The sequence below is a fragment of the Camellia sinensis genome, chromosome 8 (genome assembly GCF_055761805.1).
Source record: "Camellia sinensis isolate YWXY chromosome 8, ASM5576180v1, whole genome shotgun sequence".
Lineage (NCBI taxonomy): Eukaryota > Viridiplantae > Streptophyta > Magnoliopsida > Ericales > Theaceae > Camellia > Camellia sinensis.
The window spans coordinates 120,242,082-120,262,441 of NC_138968.1; the positions used below are offsets into that span (position 1 = coordinate 120,242,082).

The 20,360-nt window shown below is 33.6% G+C and overlaps 2 protein-coding genes across 2 annotated transcripts; both read right to left on the minus strand.

Moving 5' to 3' along the window:
* LOC114322663 (Polynucleotidyl transferase, ribonuclease H-like superfamily protein) lies at positions 1-4,180 on the minus strand. The gene is made up of 8 exons (XM_082883231.1): positions 3,958-4,180; positions 3,721-3,792; positions 2,821-2,944; positions 2,649-2,736; positions 1,819-1,956; positions 1,654-1,741; positions 1,436-1,556; positions 1-328 (listed from the first exon to the last, which is right to left on the minus strand). Exons 1-8 carry the CDS (start codon positions 4,040-4,042, stop codon positions 151-153), a joined length of 894 nt encoding a protein of 297 aa, XP_082739357.1. The 5' UTR covers positions 4,043-4,180; the 3' UTR covers positions 1-150.
* Positions 4,181-13,882: 9,702 nt separating this feature from the next.
* On the minus strand, positions 13,883-19,300 carry LOC114322662 (hemerythrin HHE cation-binding domain protein). Its single transcript, XM_028270023.2, has 3 exons — positions 17,695-19,300; positions 14,856-15,010; positions 13,883-14,332 (listed from the first exon to the last, which is right to left on the minus strand). The coding sequence occupies exons 1-3, from the start codon at positions 18,263-18,265 to the stop codon at positions 14,078-14,080; spliced, it is 981 nt and encodes a 326-aa protein (XP_028125824.2). The 5' UTR covers positions 18,266-19,300; the 3' UTR covers positions 13,883-14,077.
* Between the last annotated feature and the right edge of the window lie 1,060 nt (positions 19,301-20,360).

A 20,360-nucleotide genomic window follows, 5' to 3' on the forward strand; every position in this document is an offset into this window, starting at 1 on the left:
TTGAGAACAATTTCTGCAGAGGCATATCTACTCATTCACTAGTTCAACTTTAACAATGTAAATTATAATCAACAATCTGACAGATACGGGTAGTGAAATAGAAAATGAAAATAATGTGCTACATTTTAATAAGATATACCAAAGTTATCCTTAGAAATGAGAGAGTTGCTCAAGTTTACGAGCCTGGAAAAATTTGCAGCGTCCTTTGCCACTAGATTCAATTTCTTCAACTTTCCTCTTCAATCCAGTGAAACCAACATTGCTTAATTTCAATTGCCGCTTGCCGCTCCTAGCAGACGAACCATCTTCATCCGTTTTATCAGATTCCCTACAGAAAGCAACAAATGGGATCAAATGAACCCTTGTGGACACAACAGATTACTATTGCATGCATTTATGCATCCTCTTAAAAGAAACCTGAACTGTTGAGCTAATTCTGGATCGCCAATGAAAAGCTAAACAGAGAGGAGATAGATATTTTATTTTTCTTGATCAGCAACAAACAAAGATTTTATTAAGGAAAAAAGCCAAAAGAAGCGAGAATAAGGCATCCTCTAAAAAAGTGTACAAGTTAAAGAAGACAACAATAACAAAAAGAGGCAAAACCCAAAACGATGAAAAACACTACGTATCACAAACTAACACCAATCTGCTGCAATCAAAAAGAGAGGAAATCCTTTGAACAAAGGACTCCCCGACACCCAAAACAATACTAAATGTCGAACTTTATCCCATAAAAAATCAACATCCCGAGATACTTATTCAAACACGCACCCATTTCTCTCCAACTAAACGACCCAAAAAATCGCAAAGATAGCACAAAGCGAAAGCACTTTGGCCCTCTTCAACCTGCCCAATACTTGAAAATCAATTAAAGTCATTTGTGTAATCTCTTTTGGAGTCACCCACATAACATTCCCCAAACAAAACAACCTTTGCCACAAACTCGCTGCCACTGGACAAAGCAGAAATAAATTATCCAAAGATTCACCAAAGAGGAGATAGATATCATGCCGGTGTCATGAAAAGAGAGATCATTATATGCCAGGTTTCTAATAATGGCAAACTTTGCGTTCACTTATGTCATATCGAGGGAAATTATTTTAAAATTTGAAAACAGTAACACAACATATAGATAAAAAGTAACAGAGCACGGCCCTGTGGCTGTGATTCTAGCCAATATGAACTCTTCTTCATTTGTTCTATAACGGGATATCTTTCTTCGCCATTGTAACAGCTTAATATCAGCAACTTTAAGCACCATTACTGCATCTACACTCTAGATTATAGCATAGATCACCACATAATGACACTAGGTAATGATGTATTACATAACAAGAGGCAATAAAAGTACTTCAACCCCACAAATAGTCAAGCAGGTGAATAGAAGTTCAATGAAAGTGAATCATGCAAGCAAATTTAGACCAGGACTCACCACAGCACTTCGACATTGTTTTTGAAGTAGGGAGTACATGTGCCCCAACTAAAGCGGACCAATGTTGGGAATCCAAATACAGAATGTTGGTGATCTTCTAACCAAGATTTAGTTTCAGGATCTAAAAACATAAATAAGAGTCATATGATCACAAGGAAATACTCATTTGAAATTTGATAAACTCAAGATAAATGAAAGGAAGTCAAAACATTTTTTACCTCCAGGATAACCGGATCCAAAGTTCCTATGCATGTTTTCAGCAGTTTCATCAAGCACCCAATCCCTCAAGGCTCGGTCTCTTGTGACCTGAAAGTTGAAACATGTATTACAAATCATCTAAGAAGACATAAACTGTGAAAGGCAACAAAAATGAGAATTATCACCTTTGCAACAATGCTTGCTCCACTTACAACCGGATAAAGACTATCAGCTTTCTTTGCAACCACAAATTTGATAGATGGGAATCGTTCAGACAATCTAATTCTATACTTCTCTGGATCTCCCACAGTATCCACATAAACCTGTAACACTTCCAAACATAAATTCCCCATGACCTGATCCAGCCCACTGATGAATTGAACACAGAAAGGTTCAAACATCTGTTTGATGCCAAAACCTCCTCCTTGCAAATGTTTTTGGGTTTCGCCTAGTTACACAACTATCGTTTCTTTCCCATTATTTTTTCTACATATATACATACATATTTTGTTTTTCAATTTAAACCCTTCAGATTGAAGAACAATGAAGCATGGCAATTTGAGAGGGATATATTCCATATAACATTTTACGTGTGCTACTAGGCTTTTTGTGTAACACAAAGAAACTTAATAAATTCAGAACATTTCACCACCAAGAGATGAAAGAAACCATAGGAAACTTCCACTAAGAATACATTATATCTGCATTAGTCTTCCTATTAGATCAAGTGTTCATCTATTATGGACTCTTTCATTTAGAAACTCTGGTTCTTTCCTTAATGTAACCTTGAAACAATAGCCAAAGAAATATAATCTATCAAATTTACAACATTCTTATTTCTAGGTTAAATGACATCTATCACCCTAAAACTCCAAGTTAAAGAATCTAACAACTTGATCTTGTTCCTTGATTAGGTTTGTGCTAAGGATTAAGGATGTGATTATGTTGAACTTGAATATCCAAACATTTCCTCAAGGGAAAATTATGAAATAGATAGGGAATTTTTTTATTTTACCTCAGTTAGAAGAACCCCCATGTTCAGGACCCTACTGACAAGGCCCATCGCAGAATTATGTGAGATTTCATTAAGGTTTATCTTATTCCTGTGTAAGATCAAACAGGAGGAATCATGTTAGAAAACTGCTTCACTGGAACAAAATGGGATGAAGAAAAAGTTGGTCACTAACTTCTGCAACATTTTAGCTGAGAGCTCCCTTGGATCAATCACATCAACAGCCCATCCAATTGATTCATCAGCCTTCAAATTTTCAAATAATTCCTCCCTCTTTTCTTCTTTCAGTGTTTTTGAATCTGCATAAAATAAGAGATCAGAAATTCCATTGTGTGGGAGAAACGCTAGCGTGTCTTATACTATATTCAGTGAGGGGAAAGAGCTATTAGTTATCACTGAGGAATAAATAAATGAAAGCATACAGTGAGTCTAAGACCTAATTCCTCCTTTCATACTAAAGTCCAAGAGTGCAAGATTCCTACAAGCAAAATTGTTGCTTCATCAAATTGGTGCTAAAGCATCAACCCATTTAATTTTTAAGTCATCAAAAACAAAAATAAAGGGCAAAAGTATAACTTTTCATTCAGTATAAAATTTATTTCCAGAAGCATAGAACAGAGCTAGCACTGGATCAGTACAAGTGTTGTTGAGGAATAAACCACTACACACGAACAATAGCAAGGAGAAACAATCACAAACAAGAAAACACTGACACAAATTTGCTTGATTCAGCGATATTGCCTACGTCCACATCTCACACCCAGTTCCACTGCACTGAAAGAAGACAAGAGTACAATGCGGCTACTGTGAAGATAACAATATGTATATATATGCTACGCAAGGGTTTACATCAACAAATTATGGTAATACCATTTTTATACTTATGGTTGAAGCTGCCTCTACTCAAACCCATTTGAACAATTCATAAATAATTATATTTACACTACAAAATATGTGCCTTCCTATGAAACCCAGATTATGCTAATCAGTAATTACATTCCCATTCTCCAAAATACAAAAATTAAACAAAATATGAAAATGGGAAATACAAGGAGGGGAAAGTTGAAGTGTTAACCTGCAAAGTTCAATGAGGATAGAGTCTTTTGGTATGAAAGTGCACAGTACAAGCAACCATACACCATGGGTCCTGAAAGCAAATAACAAAAAGTAACTAGTTATCAAGAAATTAAGATCAGACCCAACACCAAACAATAACCAATTGAAGCAAAGAAGAACAAATAAGAGCTAAAAACACAGACATATAGATATATAGACATGATGATGTATATATGAATAGAAAAGAGGGAAAAACCTAAAACAGGGCCGCGACCAGCTTCGTCGATGCCCATGATGCAAGGATCGGACGCCCATTTGGGAAGAGGAACTTCCGATCCCATTTTATGTCTTATCTTTGAGTCTCCAATCACCTACACAACTCCATCTCTCTCTCACTCTCTCCTTCCCGCCACAAAGGAGGAAAGGTAAAGCTTATTGGATTTTGTTAACCTGGCTTGGAAATAATCCTAGCTTTAATTGCATTTCAGTTTGAGGAATAGATTATTTTAATTTTTTTTATTTTTTAACTAAAACATAATGTAAAAAAATTAATATTTTGAATAATTTTTTAATTTTTTATGAAAAAATATATGAAAAGTAGTGAGAAAATGTTTTTTATATAATTTGTTTACTTTTTAATTTTTTTAATAATTTTTTTAATTTTTAGACTAAAAAATAATATTTCTAAATGAGACCAGTCCTGAGAATTGTGATTTTAATTTTTCATCGAATTAGCTTGTCTGGACCGTGTTGTTTAGGCAATGGGGTTCATCATGGGTCCGTCTGAATGATTCGAATCATTCATTTTTTAAATCACAATGTGAAGGTAATTTATGAAAAAAATCAAATTGGTTTGATAAACGTAATCACGTTAGTTTATTATATTTGTTTTTCAAAAGATGAATGGTCTAGTTTTTAAATAATAATTATCTCATTATTTTACAAATAAATGTCATAAACTATTAGAGAAAATTAGTCTAAGGTCCCTCTCTCATTTTTAGTAATGGAAGAGATTCACAATATTATTTTATGATGTCTAAGGTCCCTCAACTCCCACACTCATTTATCACAGAGAAATTTGACTGAAAGCATGGAATTTGTACTCCTTTCCATCGCAGGCTCGCATCAACACTGCGCCAACATCACCAAGGAGTCTCAGTCGCTTCATCACACAGTCCATCCAACCACCACCGCTGCCGCCACTGGAACCACCAGAACCACCGTCCACCACTGTTGCCGCCTTCTATGAATCGAGATCGAAGCTCGACTGCTGCTGCTGATTAAAAGCTTGAAGAGTTTCTAAACTTTGAAGAGTTCTGTTAAGAATTTGAATTTTGGTTTGAAATTGAGCTTTTCAATTCAAGCATCGTCAATCGATACTGATTTCGATGGATTGAGTATTGATGTGAATCACGAAGTTGATGATATTGTAATTGAACCAAGAGATTCCAAGTTGATGATATTATAATTGAACCGAGAGATTCGAAGGTTTTTTTTATAGCAATGGAGGTGTTGGTGGATTTGAATTCAAGAAGTCCTTTGAGAAAATGCACAGAATAATATGCTTCTCTTTCTCTCACTCTCTTTAGAAGTTTTACCCTTGAAGTGAAGGTGAAGGAGAGTGGAGACTCACGTTGGTTAGATCTGAGATCAACTTCCTTGTCTTCCTCATCTCTCTGCAAATATATATATATATATATATATACATAGCAAATCAAAGAAATTTTAAACTAAAAAATTTCAAAACACAAATTTCTCTGGAAATATTTGTCTGGAAATTTTATCTGGGTTGTGGAGTCCAGAGAAATTCTCTGGGTGAGAGAATCTCTGGAAATGTTTGTCTGAGAATTTCTGGGTTTGGGAAGTCCAAAGAAATTTTGAAATTTCTCTGTGATGTGTCTAGAGAAATTTTGAAATTTCTCTATATCAATGTTGAGGGACCTTAGACATTATAAAAATATTGAGTGTCATTTATACTATAAAATCTTAATATCAGGGACCTTAAAAAAAAATCCCCAAACTAATATGACTATGATTATCATATCTATCTTTTTTTTTTTTATGGATGATCTACACATTGTGTTTTATAAAATGAATAGTTCAGATTATCGAGTTGCGACTTGTGATGAATTCCATGGACTCAAACAACACAATTCTTTGTGGATTAGAGACAACCTGCTGCCTTTTCATAATTTTATTGACTGTAATAATTTGAAATATGAAAGCAATTTTTGATAATGTAAGGGTTGTTTTTGACAACTAATTATTTTAATTGGATTTTAATTTGAGTGATTCTACTTATGCTACTATATTACATCTTTACACCCTTCATATGAGGTGGGGTTTTTTTTTTTTAATTTTTTTGACCTATGTATGAAATTACCTTTAAGGACAAAATACTAAAATTAAATATATTTTATTATCTCCTTACATCCCTTAGTTTTCAATCCCTACTCCTTTTCTTTCTTCCCCAATTTCTCTTCTCTCTTACCCATCTCTTTTCAAAAAGTAATAATCATAGTGTTTTGATCATAAAAGAAAGCAATAGATGAAGAAACAGTGGTGAAGAACCATCAAAAAAGTGAAAATTGTGAGTTTTTTTTATTTAGTTGGTAGGTTTTTGTTTCGTTTTCTGGTCTGTTCTTCAACTTTTATTCGGTATTTCGAAATCAAACAAAATAAAATAGTCCAACATCATATTGCCAAACAAAAAATATATGTCTGGTAACCAACTGCCCAATAAAAATACATTTCCAGTAACCTAAGAACGAATTTTTTTAATTTGTTCGATTACTCATTACCGTGTATTTCCAGTTTCATTTTTTATTTTTTTACTTGGAATGATTATACTTCTACTCATTGTAACAATGCAAGTATTGCATTATTAGTGGACTTCAGCCATGAATTCATTACAAACGAGATTTGTTAAGTTTTTTCTCATTTTTAATTTGTATTTAGTTTTATTAATAATTTGACGTATAAATATATTTATTATCTTTAGATTTTTAGTTGTTGTCAAGCATTAATTAAATGGGCTTATACTGGATTTGTCATTATTATAAAGATATCAGATGCGGGAGGTAATGGCAGAAAATCAAAACTTACACTTGAACTACATTCGAATGTAATGCACTACGTGCAACTATTTGATTCACAGGAAAAGGATTGATGACCTTATTTCTATCTTATCCTACTTCAAACCTGGCCCTGGATTTAATCGTTTGATAATTATACCCGACATAGGCCATTTGATAGCATCATACTACCGAGTCGTTCTTTATCATTTATCCATATAACAGTGCTTGATGTTTCTACCACTTAGATCAGTCCCTATTACAACACTTGATCAAAGACATATATGCATAGGGATTTGTAAATGAAAACCATTTCGTGCAGGTATAAACTACCGAGTCTACTGAGATTATTACCATGTCTTATTTTATAATTCTACTTATTGATGTCTTGTTATAGGTTTATCTACAGCTGGGTCATCCAGTACCTCTAATAACAAATAATTGGATCCGTTTTCATCACCCGTGTGCTAGTGGATGAGAGAAAGCATATACTACCCATATTCATCAATTCCGTACGCTTGTCAGCCTTGATGTAGTAACTACCGAAACTATCGATATAGATGAATTGTGAAAACATGTTTGATTGATGGATGCAAACAATAACAAATTTTACAAATGCTTTTATGGATGTTCGTACACTTGATGTTTGTATAAATATTTTTATAGTTTTTATGTATAATTTTATGTATGCGTATTTGATTTATGGATTTTTTTATGGATGTTCAAAAGAAAAAATAAATCTTTCAACGTACAGCGACAGGTGGCTAGACAAATCTATTATAGTTTGGCAACATGATACTAGAGTAATTTAATTTGTATAGTAATGTATCACCGAACAAGCACTTCACAAATGGCCCCGAATTAATTTCTTATTATCACCCAATCGAACGGCAACATATTGCTGGGAAAAAAAAGTTTGTCTAGTAACATCACACTAGATTATTTCAAATTCATTGGCATTGTATTACCAAACAGATCTGGCACAAATTTAAAAATTATTGTTGGGAAGAAAGTGGCTCTGTAAATGTATAGCAACAAAACACTAAAGAAATCTATTTTTTTCTGGCAACATAACATCAGAGGAGTGTAAATTGTTTAGCACTGTGTGACCAAACAGGCACTTCACTATGGGCGCCACTTACTATCTTCCCTGCGTCTTTCTCTTTCTCCTTGCTACGTCTTTCTCTGCTCCCTTATTTTCCCTCCAAAAAACTATTGGTGTAAAGAGATGAAAGGGTTTTGAAGAGTATTATTTTATGGTTAGTTTTGGTAATATAATAGGTGTAATGAGAATCACATTTTTTTTAATAATGTAATGAGATGAAAGGTGTAAAGAGGTGAAGTAGTGGTATAAGTAGAATCACTCTTTTAATTTTTTCTGAAAGAGTAATGCTAGAGACCCCAAAAATTCTACCAAACGTTTTACCAAATGTCTCACATGGGTATGGGACTTACACAATGTGGGTCCCATGTGGGTCCCACACCTATGTGAGACATTTGGTAGAACTTTTGGTAAAATTTTTGGGATCTCTAGCATTTTTGTTTATGAAAAGGCGTGAAAAAAAAATGAAAGTTAACTTTTTTTATAGTGACTTTTTAATTATTTTAGAACGTTCCCAAACATAAAATAGTTAAAAAGTCACTACAAATAGTAATATAATTCCTTGCTCTATGGTTTCGTTTGGGAAGTGGGTTGACTTTTTGGCTTTTTGGCTTTTTGGGTATTAGCCTAGGCTAAAAAGTCTCATTTGAGTTAGGCTTTTTGGCTTTTTTGATTTTTGTAAGAGAAAAAATTAAATAATTATAATTTAGATGTGACATTTTGTTTTATTAACTTTTTAACCTATTTTGTCTTTTGTGGCTATTTTAGCCTATTAGCTCGCCCCTAAAACCAACATGACATACGTCTTTGAAGTTGTTGCAACATGTAATTGGCTCCTTTGGATTATATTTAGATCATAAATTTGAGGGGGAAAAAAATTATAAAAATAACTCTCCATAAACGTATCATCAAATTTATAATTCAAACACAGTCATGACATAAGTATTGTCACATTAAGATAGGAGTGTAAAAATAGTCCGCGGCCCGTGAGCGGCCCGAAGCCCTCCCAAGCCCGCTTAGGCCCTTTTAGGCTCAAGTCTGAGCCCAGCTCGAGACCCTAAGCATGGGCAGTCATTTTGAAAGCCGGCCAAACCCGTGGTTCCGGTCCGCTCAAGGCCCACTCAAAGTCCGGCCTGAGGCCCGGCCAACCCAGCCCGTCCATGGCCCAATGTCATTTTTAGTGAAAATAAATAAAACTTTAGTAGAAAAAATAGAAAAAAAAAATGTTTAGGCTTATAGACACCCCATTTTTTACTGCCCATAAGACTTGGGCGCCTCAGGTTGATCACTCGATGATGACATAATACGCTATACAAACGTTCGATTTCCTCAGCAAGAAGCTTTAATTTTGAGTTTCAGAGCCTAGAATCTTGTACCTCCTTCGAACCAAAACTCAATTTTTTTTGGCCTGACCACTCGAAGGCCTGCTGGCCAATAGGTGGCCAGCTAGCTAAAAATCAGTGGCCGACCATTCCTTTACATGGCTGGTAAGCCAGGCTTCTCAGCTAACAGATATTTTGTTGCCAGCTGTTCCCCCATGTGCATGCACTACACCAGTTAGCTTAATACAAATATTTTCGACAGAGACACTTTTTTTTATATATATATTTGACCATCCCTCATGGTTTTAGGTTATAAAAATTCTCCAAGAGCCCAAAGCTTACTAAACACTCCCCATTTCTATATTACAATATACATATACTATACATACGATTCCTAAACTAATATTTTGAGGCTCCTTGTTGAGATCATTGTACTAAAATTTCAACCCTTGAAACTGAGCATCTTGCAGTTTGTGAACAAAAGAGTGGTCTTTTCTTCAAATGTGTAACTCTTGCCACCTTTTGCCTACTCTTTCCTTTTCTTTTCTTGGTGTTTATACTCTGTTTTAGACTATTTTTGATGGGCTAAAATTTGTGATTTAAAGCTACCAAAGGTGGAGGGGTTAACCACCCTTTTCTTGAAACTTATTCCATAAGCTTTTATCCTTGTATTTCCCACTTATTTCTCTACTTTTAGCTACTGATTTTTAGAGTTTTCAGAGGCTCAAATAAGTGGTTTTAAGGTCCAAAAAGTGGAGGGGTTACACCCTCCTTAGGCTTTCTTACTAGCTTTAATTCTCTTCTATTTTGCTTACTTTTTTAGCTTTTTTTTTAAATTAATTTTAGTACTGTTTCGTGCTATTTTGGGGCTGTTTTAATTGTTTAGTTAGTTTCTGCTTTGAATATCATGCTTGTATTGTTGTAAGTCCTCATAGATTTTGTGGTTTAAGCCTTAGACACCAATCTATTTGAGTTGATAGCTTTTTGTTCCATAGTTTTCATACATGTACTCACATATGTAATAATCATCTCTGCAACTTCCTTTATTTCTTGATTTTCTTTGTTTGACACTTCTCTTCATTAGTAAACGTAACTATCACTTTTGGAAAAAAATGAATAAAGAATGGAAAAGTAATAAAAATGACTAATAAAATGAAACTAAAAATGGTGAAAGATGTAATAAAATCAAGTTGGGTTCAATCGGACGTTAATTAAACCTATTGCGTCTTGACTCATTGTGTATTCTTTAGTAACGTTCAATAGTTCAAGAAGCAATGTCCACCCCTTTCCTTGAGGTAACTTGTTGGCCTTTTTCATTGATCTTTTTTGTCCCATTGGTTCGTAGATTATCACGCAACAACTTTGCGATAATTGATGATTTGTGGACCGCTTCTACTCCTCCGTTGATCAGTTTCATGATAGGGAGAAGTAGAGAGGATAAGCATTCCCCAGAAACACTCTGTTTTTGCCCTGCTTCCATTCTGTTGCAGCAAAACAAGACTTCAAAACAGTGGTCGGCCGGCCACCTTACCATCCGGGCGACCACTTTTCAAGGCTGGCCAACTACCCTATTTTGGACAAATAGTGTCATTTTCATGACAGAACAGAGCAGAAGCTGGGGCAAAAACATAATTATCTTCTGACTGCAAACAGAACAAAATCTGGTAGTAAAAAAGAGGAGTTTCCGAAAAGATGCCCTTGGTTGCACGCGTGGTTTTTCGACTCCTATTCGAATTAATTAGCTTATAGCTCTTAGATTAATTAGTGTGTTGTAATTAATTAGTTAAATTCCCTTGAATTTGTAATAGCTAGTTAATTTAGTTAATTAATTTGGCGTTATCATAATTAGTTAATTAGGACTTTCATTCGGATCCTCTTGTGCGAGGGCCAATTTGTAACACTTTTAAATATTGTGTGTGTCTTCCAACCCTCATTTCTTTCTCCCTCTTATTTACTTGCTTACGATGGTTGCATCCATATTTTGATTCCATATCATTACTATGTGTAAATACCTATTTTTGCATGCATCGGGTTCAGTTCATCCTTCTAACCATATTGTCATTTCTTACTTACTCGAATACATGCACTAATCACATGCTTTGAGTTTAGCCATGTGCCATGTTAATAGACCGTACCTCGTAGATGTATTTTGTATGTGTAGCATTAGTTACTTGTATAATAGAGCATGCATTTTTCTATTGATTTCATTCATTTTTGCTTGCCTTGGTTGAGTACTAGATGAGCATTTTTACTTTAGCATATTGCATGTATGTTGGTGTTGCCATATCAAACATGTTTACCATGAGGCTAAGTGCTTAGTTGATATACCTCTTGAATGCCGGTGGATGAAGGCTTTTTCACTTAAGTTTGAATGATTTTGATTGATGTACATATGAGCTAATTTTTTCAAGTAGCTCATATTCACAACTCCTTTCAAAACAAACATGAAATCAAAACGTTCCAAAATGGGTGAATTAGTCTATACTTATGTTTATCACATAGTCAAAATAGAATAATAATCGGAATAAGAGCATTTACTGTACATAAGAATCACATCATGATTAGTAGAAGCCGATCTTTGATCGGATGAGTGGGGTGCTCAATTCATAACCTTCTCCTCTCATACCTAAATTCCCGAGCTGAGACACTTTGGATATGACGAACAAGTGGCCTTTGGCACGAGTCACGGGTTTCCTAAATTTTTCAAAAATATTTAGGTGGCGACTCCGAAATATGGAAATGCAGTCCATTTCTGGCATCTTTAATGATTAAAATGGATTTCTCTAAAAACTTGTCAGATTTGGACTCATTTGTGTTCTTTCTATTTCACATTGCACTTGTAAAACCAGATTCAGAACCACGGGAGTCCGAACTATAGGGCTATCGTATTCGAGGAGACTAAACCCGTCCAAGGAGCAACGAAAAGCAAAGCTACAAGGCCTGGCTCGCCCAAGGCCCGAATACCCTGTGGGCGTAGGCTTGGGCCTAATTTTCTAGATCGGCCCGATCCGAATTTTGACAGCAACTCAAACCGCTTGACATAGATCAGGCCGAGCCCAATTTACACCCCTACATTGAGATAGAGTCATAAGTATTGTCGCATTGAGATAGAGTGTCGTTGCTTCCTAGTTGATAGTGGCATGAACCATGGAAGCTTCTTCCTAATAGCAAAACGAAAATAAATCTACAATTTTACCTCTTTTTAAAATGGGCAAATTACACTAACGGTCTCTATAGTTTGAGACTTGTGTCACTTTGGTCTCTGACTTTTCAATTGTGACATATTTGACCCTGAATTTTGAATCTTATTCCAAATAAGGACAATTGAAGATACCATTGCTTAATTTCAAAGGCAAAATTGTCAATTTGATAAAATATAAACTAATTTGATAAAAATAAATGTCAAAAAAATATTTTTGAATTTTTAAAAATTATTTTTACGCAATAAAGATAAAATTATGTAAAATTAATATATTTATTTATTTATTTTACCAAATTAATTTTTATTATGTGTTTAAATGATGATCGGGTGGTTGTTTTATTTTCATTAAATTAGTTTCTATTTTTTCAAAAGTCAAATATGGCAACAGCTTTGATATCATTATTAAATCAATCCATTAAATCAAAAAATTCAAAACTAAAAACATTTCATATATTAAATATATCCACTAAACATTAAAATTCTAACAACCACCCATTACATAATCATCATCCAAACATATAATAAAAATTAATTTGGTAAAATAAATAAATGTTTAAAAGATTTATCAATTTTACATAATTTTATCTTTTGTGAGTATAAATCATTTTTAAAAATTTTAAAATATTTTTTTGACATTTATTTTTATCTAATTAGGTTATATTTTATCAAATTGATGATTTTGCCCTTGAAATTAAGTAAAAATATTTTTAATTGTCCTTATTTGGAACAAGATTCAAAATTCAGGGTCAAATGTATCACAATTGAAAAGTCAGGGACCAAAGTGACACAAGCCCCAAACTATAGGGACTATTAGTGTGATTCACCCTTTTAAAATCCTAAATCAGCGAAATTACTTTTTTTTAAAAAAATCAAAATAGAGCAAAGCAATCTCAATTTTGTAGAAATTTTAATAATTGAATTGAATTTGTACTAAATTTGAAAAAATTTGGCCCTTGAGTCGAAATTAGATATCAAATTTTAGAAATTGAGCATCAATTTGTAATTTTAGCTCCGAATCTAAATTTTCAATGTCCCAAATCAATGAAATTTCACTATCTTAATAACATTAACATAGTAAAATGTGATCAAATTTTCTTCTCCAAAATTTCATATTCATCGTAGGATTAGTTTGATGGATTTCAACAGGAGGATCCCAAAAATATCAATTTTATCGAAAACCAAGTTCTACATCAAGAATTATTTAAATTTTAAAGTTTCGAAAAAATGCAAAAAAACACACACACACACACCCAAAAAAAAAATATACAGGATTCAGATTGAAGCAAAGATAAAAGAATAATATGGGATGCCATCTCATTTCATATGGCATAACTAACTGATAAGAGAGACCGCAAAAAAAAAAACATACAGGATTCAGATTGAAGCAAAGATAAAAGAATAATATGGGATGCCATCTCATTTCATATGGCATAACTAACTGATAAGAGAGACCGCAAAAAAAAAAACATACAGGATTCAGATTGAAGCAAAGATAAAAGAATAATATGGGATGCCATCTCATTTCATATGGCATAACTAACTGATAAGAGAGACCGCAAAAAAAAAAACATACAGGATTCAGATTGAAGCAAAGATAAAAGAATAATACTGACAGATTGATTTAAAAATATATATACGCAATGATTTGTCTAGATGTAGGATCCAATGGAAGGATCTTACTCAATAATCATGCGGAGCATCGAGGCCACGCGTTCTTTGTTGCTACTTTTGATTACCAAGTCCAAGTAGTGCATCGCATCCTGAGGTAGGAGGGCTTCGATGAAAAAGTGAAACAAGTGCGAGTGAGTCCCCTGCATTACATCCAAACACTGCTCCAGCACCTTCTCTTGCTGCTCTCTACTCAATTCTGTCGCCTCCATCAATGGCAGTAGTTCTCTTTCTTCCTCCTCAAAGTGTTCTTTGCAATGGTCCTGCCAATATTCATACATGTGTTAGTCTTAGATTCTGTTTTGGAAACACTGGAAAAAAAATAAAACTTCTTGGCTATTTTGGTTACAGTTTATTTAGCTGACAATTGAGGAAAAAAACACAACTGTTTTTAGCAAAATTCATCCCTTTTTGGCAGGTGCTAAAAAAACTTTAAATAAAAAATCCTATTTATCATTTTTTTTTTTTTTTTTGGATTTAGTGAAATTTTTAAATTTTGTATTGAAAGGTGAAAAAATAAAAATACTTACTTTTTTAGCATTTGGGAACACATCACCTTTCTAGTAACAACTTGATTTTTAAAAAGTGAAAAAAAGAAGAAAAAGCTACTAAAAATCAATTTCCCAAACCAGCCCTTAATTTGCGCTACACAAGCAGTAGCTTAAAAGGAAATCAAAGGGCTCTTTCAACTGTAACATGCATGATATTATTATACAGATCATTGTTGGATCACAAATTTTTTGCATTCCACATGATCTAATTTGAATAAAGCAGAACTGAACCAACCTGTAATGTTTTGAGCCGAGTAGAAAGGTTGCATAGCGCTTCGTGATAATCACGGCTGCCTGAATCCAACACCCCAATGGATTTAATGTCTTCTTTGATGCCATTCATGATAGGCAGATCCCTTGCATGTTCCTCATTTGCGGCTTTGGATAATCCTGCATCTCATGGAAATGAAGGATCACTATCGTACCACACATGCATCCCTCTATTTAAAAAAAACAATAATACATCATCAATGTTTCTATTGGAAAAGCATGATTACGGACATAATAATAACCACAAAAATTGGGTAAAAACATTTCGTGTTCTAATCAGAAATTCTCTTCAAGCATTAATTGATGATTTCAAACAACCACTCATTCAAAAATATCTCAGTGTAAGACTAGGGTTTTCAACCCAAAAAAAAATTATGAAGAAGGTAATGTACATAAGTAAAAAATAGCAAAATATTCTTTTGTCAGATCCTACTATTTCAGCTAAATCGTTTCCACAATAGCACTTTTCCAAAAGCATACAATTTCTCTTGAACTTCATCATACTCCATTTGCAATCATGCAAAGCAATTACACAGCAACGGAACAAAACAACTTCTATTAAATATGTTTTTCAGGTTTCGATAGCTTCAATTACATGTTCTTCTCATATTCCCTCCAAAAACAAATTCCATCATTAATTAATTTGTAAAGTTCAACCACTTGGCAATGCAAAGCATCCACAGTCAAAATATTATTTGTGAAGAAAGATAAATTCATAAGCCTTGATCATGCAGACCAACTTCATATCGGAGTGAACAATGTAAATAATAATATAATCCTATGATGCTAATAAATACATAGGTAGATAATTAGATCTATTTGACTGTAAAAATGAAATAAACTATAGCCCAAGCTCTTGCACAAGTCTCTTTTGCCTTCTCTAGATGTTGCACTTTCAGAGCTTGTAGCTGAAGATTCATTCGTCTTTAATGAGGAGACATTCACAAAAAAAAAAAAAAAAAAAGGAGCTTACTTTACAAAGGAAGAAGATTGAAGTTTCATAAAGCAAGCACCTCTTCTTTTTTTTTTGCAGCTTCACTCAAAGAACCAACTACACTACCAAAGAAAGAGTGGGGTTTGTTGAAAAAAGTCAATGGTCGCATTCTTCTTTTTTCTTTTAGTGTTCTTTATCAAAAATAAATTTGTCATTTCGTTTCAAATGTGAATTTACGGAATCTACAAATGAACGATTCATAATGTGTATAGTTGCTAGACAAAGTTTGAGATGACACCATTTTCGTATGAACTGTATATGAATTTGTAATTAATTTAAAATAAGATAATTTCATTTAAGCAACCAATCATTCTTTAATTTGAATACTTCAAATTTATAAATGAGTTAATTCAGAATTTGATTAATTGTAAAACATAAGAGATTTTGTATTCCCCATCATTAGATCATATGTAACACAACAATTTAAAAAGGGTGGGAATCCTATTACCAATCCTTTTTCATTTAATGCACCTTATATTTTGATTTTATTACGTAACTTTTGCAAATAACAAAATTACCCCTCTTAGGAGATGAAAGGAGAGAAATGTAACAGTTTAGAAGAAGGGTAATTTAGGTAGTTGATAAAAGTGTAAAGGGTTTTGCAGTTTGTTTGGTTTCAATTTTCTAAGTTTAATTTTCTGAAAATTGAGTTTTCTTTTTCGTGTTTTTTTGTTTTTTGTGAATATTTTTAAAATTTTAAGCAATTTTTTTTACTTTTTAGATGCATCTAAAAAATAAATATTGTGAAAAAATATTTTAAAAAAATTAATAAATACACGAAAATATGAAAAATGCACTGAATTTTTGTATTTATTTTGCATTTTTGATATTTAGTGAATTTTTTAAAGATTTATTTCACAAATATTATACTTTTTAAGTATATTTATGTTAGGTGTGGCTAAAAATTTTAAAAATTGCTTAAAAATCAATGAAAACAAAAAAAAATATAAAGAAAACAAAAAATAGAATTTCCAGAAAAGTGAATTCTGGAAATCAAAACCAAACAGAGCTTTGCCTAATAAAAATAAAAAAGAATAATAATGTATTTGTAATTAAATTCAAAAATTTATGCATTTTCAAGTTATTAATTGAAAAAATTATCTTTTTTATTAGTACCTTTATATCAGCATAGACATGGGTGAATAATGTAAATTGAGATCAATTTAGAAATTCATAAGTAACTAGCTATTTTAATAATTTTTTCATCTTTTATAAAAAGATGTGCAGAAAAATAGAGAGTGATGTGATAATTTATAGTAACTTTTTGACTTTTTACTTAAAACATGTAGTTGCCAAACGAGACCTTAAGATTTTAATTATTATCAAAACAAGGTTTCTTTTTGAATAAATTACACTTTGTCTCCTTTTATTTTTGGCATTTTGTCCTTGAATTCCCCCCCCCCCCCCCCCCACTTTCACCTTTCATATTTCAACTTTTTTCAATTTACTTTTAAAACTAATTTTTGTTTCAAAATTAGATTAAAAAAAATATCACATTAGCAACCACGTGATATAATTTGGGTTTTTGTAAAAAGTGTGAATTATATATAAAGTGGCTATCAATATATTATTTTTTGTCTAATTTTAAACATAAGTTAGTTTTCAAAATAAATTAGAAAAAATTTAAAATATGAAAGATCAAAATGAAAGGGAAAAAAATAAGGGTCGAAGTGAGAAAATGACTAAATATAAAGGGGCTAAGTGTAATTTACACATATATATATATATATATTTAGGATAATTTTTCCACAAAAGCTACAAAAATTATGATACAGTGGTACGCGAAGCAAAACCAATAAGTTACAATTACCTCGATCAGCCCTCTCCAAGATGGGAAAGACGACTTTCTCCTCCATCTGAGCGTGCTCGAGCAGAACCTCCAGCAACTGCGAGTAGCTTCTGCTGAACTTCCTCACCTCCATCCGTGGACTGCCCATCACTGGATCCCCCCTCGTCTTCCCCCCACGTGTCGCCAGATCTTCCCCCCACCTCACCATCCTCTCCATGTGCCACCTCATGCTCCTGTGCTGCAACACCGCCACCATCACTACCAACGGCGTCGTTTCACACTCCCACCCCCCGCACTTCCTCATCAAAGGTGGGTTCGGAAACTTCGACTCGATGTACTGGATCAGCGTCTCGCGAGATCCCGAGACGGTCTCGGATCCGCACTGGAGTACCGGCGTTTCGGAGTCCATGCGATGCGTTTCGGTGGGGACGAATTGGAGAGAGACTGGCTTGTAGAGGAGCGCGGTTCGGATGTAGGAGGTCAGTATGCTTGTTGGTGATCCGTACAATCGGACCACCGGTCTGCTTTTCAGGAGTTCCGACGGTGCTATCTCGGCCGTTGATTTCTTGGGTGTTCCGAAACAGTTGCCCATTGTCGTAGAGATCAAGAAACAGAGGGAAAATGAGTGAGAAAATATGGGGAAATGAGCGTGATTTTCAGGGAAAATGCTGAATTTGTTGATTGGGAGAGTGGGAATTTGTGGGGAAATGGAATGATTTTAACGATATTGGATGTTGGAAAGACGGGTTGATTTTGAGAGTGGAGAGGGTTTGGATTGAAATTCCAGATTTGGCAAGAAATAGAGGACAAGACTACTGAACAAAGGGGTGAGAAAATGAGCTTGATTTTCCGGGAAGATGTTGGATTTGTGGGTTGGGAGAGTGGGGATTTGTGGGAAAATGGAGTGATTTTAAGGATATTGGATATTGGATAGAAGGGTTGATTTTGAGAGTGGAGAGGGTTTGGATTGAAATTCAAGATTTGGCAAGAAACAGAGGACAAGACTACTGAACAGAGGGCTGAGAAAACGAGCTTGATTTTCCGGGAAAATGTTGGATTTGTGGGTTGGAAGAGTGGGGATTTGTGGGAAAATGGAATGATTTTTAAGGATATTGGATATTGGAAAGAAGGGTTGATTTTGAGAGTAGAGAGGGTTTGGATTGAAATTCGAGATTTGGCAAGAAACAGAGAGGACAAGACAACTGAACAAATCGATGAGAAAATAAGCTTGATTTTCCGGGAAAGTATTGGATTTCTGGATTGGGAAAAACAGAGAATGATTTTTAAGGTAGTGGAAAGAAGGGTTGATTTGGAGAGTGCAGAGGAGGGTTATTATGGATTGAAATTCAGGATTTGGTTTATAGGGAACAAAAAATGAAGAGAAGGAAGAGATAATGCTTACTTCTCAAGACAATAATGTTTAGAGAGAGAAAGAGAGAGAGAGTGAGCACTTCAACTAACTGAAAAGGACTGTATCTTCTTGATGAAGATTCAACCAATCTAGAGCAGAGAGAGTGAGTGACTTTTGCTGGGTCGTGAGTATAGTATCGCCTCGCCGGCGCGAGGGGAGTATAAACTACAGACAGCTACAGAGATTTCCCTCCTTTTTTTTCTTAACAATTATTATGTTACGCTCCTAGCGGTTTCTAGTCGTTGGATAGAGGATTATACTTCAAATTAATGATTAATTACAAGAAAACCCACTCTTTTCTTTATTATTATTTTTTGGATAAACTACAAATAAGTCCCAGAATTTTTTTTAAAATATAAATTACCTCTTATAGTTTGAAAAATTACAAATATCCTCTTGTTAGAATTTTTTATTTAATGGAAGTAATTGAAAAAATATATATATTTTTAACTATTCTCCTATATAATAATAAAATTATTTGAATTATTAATTAAAATAAAATTTTAACATTATGAAAAAACTGTTGGTGAATAGGGTTATTTGATATGAAATTAGAAATTTTAAGGGACATGATATAATTTTTAAAATCATAGAGAATAATTTATATTTTAAGCAAATCTCCAGAGTTGTATTTATAAATTACGCAATTTATTTTAATTTGTTCACACATGTAAACAATACACCAGGTGCACGTGTGTGAACAAATCTCCTATCACAACTAACCTCTATGTTACCTGTTTATTTGAATGTTTAATTTTTTTATGTAATATAGGTAGCCAGTTCTTCATTTTTTTTCTCTCTTTTATTAGGGTGAATTTTACTGACTTCTCCAGATATTTGAAAAAAATACAAGAAGACTTATAAGTTTAATATAATTATATTGAGTTCTATTAAAATTTTGGGAAACTTACTAATAACTCTCATATATAAAGTTCAAGACCCATCTAATCCTCAAAGAAAACACTTGCACCAATTAGTCCTACACATTTTTAATTGTTACTAAAAAATCTTTTTTTTTTTTTTAAATTTACAGATACTGTTATGTCTTACTACCATCGGACTTCCGTCAAACGGTCACCGGAGACTTGTCGGAATGTTCAACATCACCGGAAAGTCGCCGGAGTATTGCCGGAAGTTCACCGGAGTATTGCCGGAAGTTCACCGGAGTGTTAAGAACGTTAATAGAAGTTGCCGGAATGTTCAGAATGTTCACTGGACGTTAAGAACGTCATTGGAGACTCACTAAAATGTTTAGAATATTGCCGAGAAAAAAAAA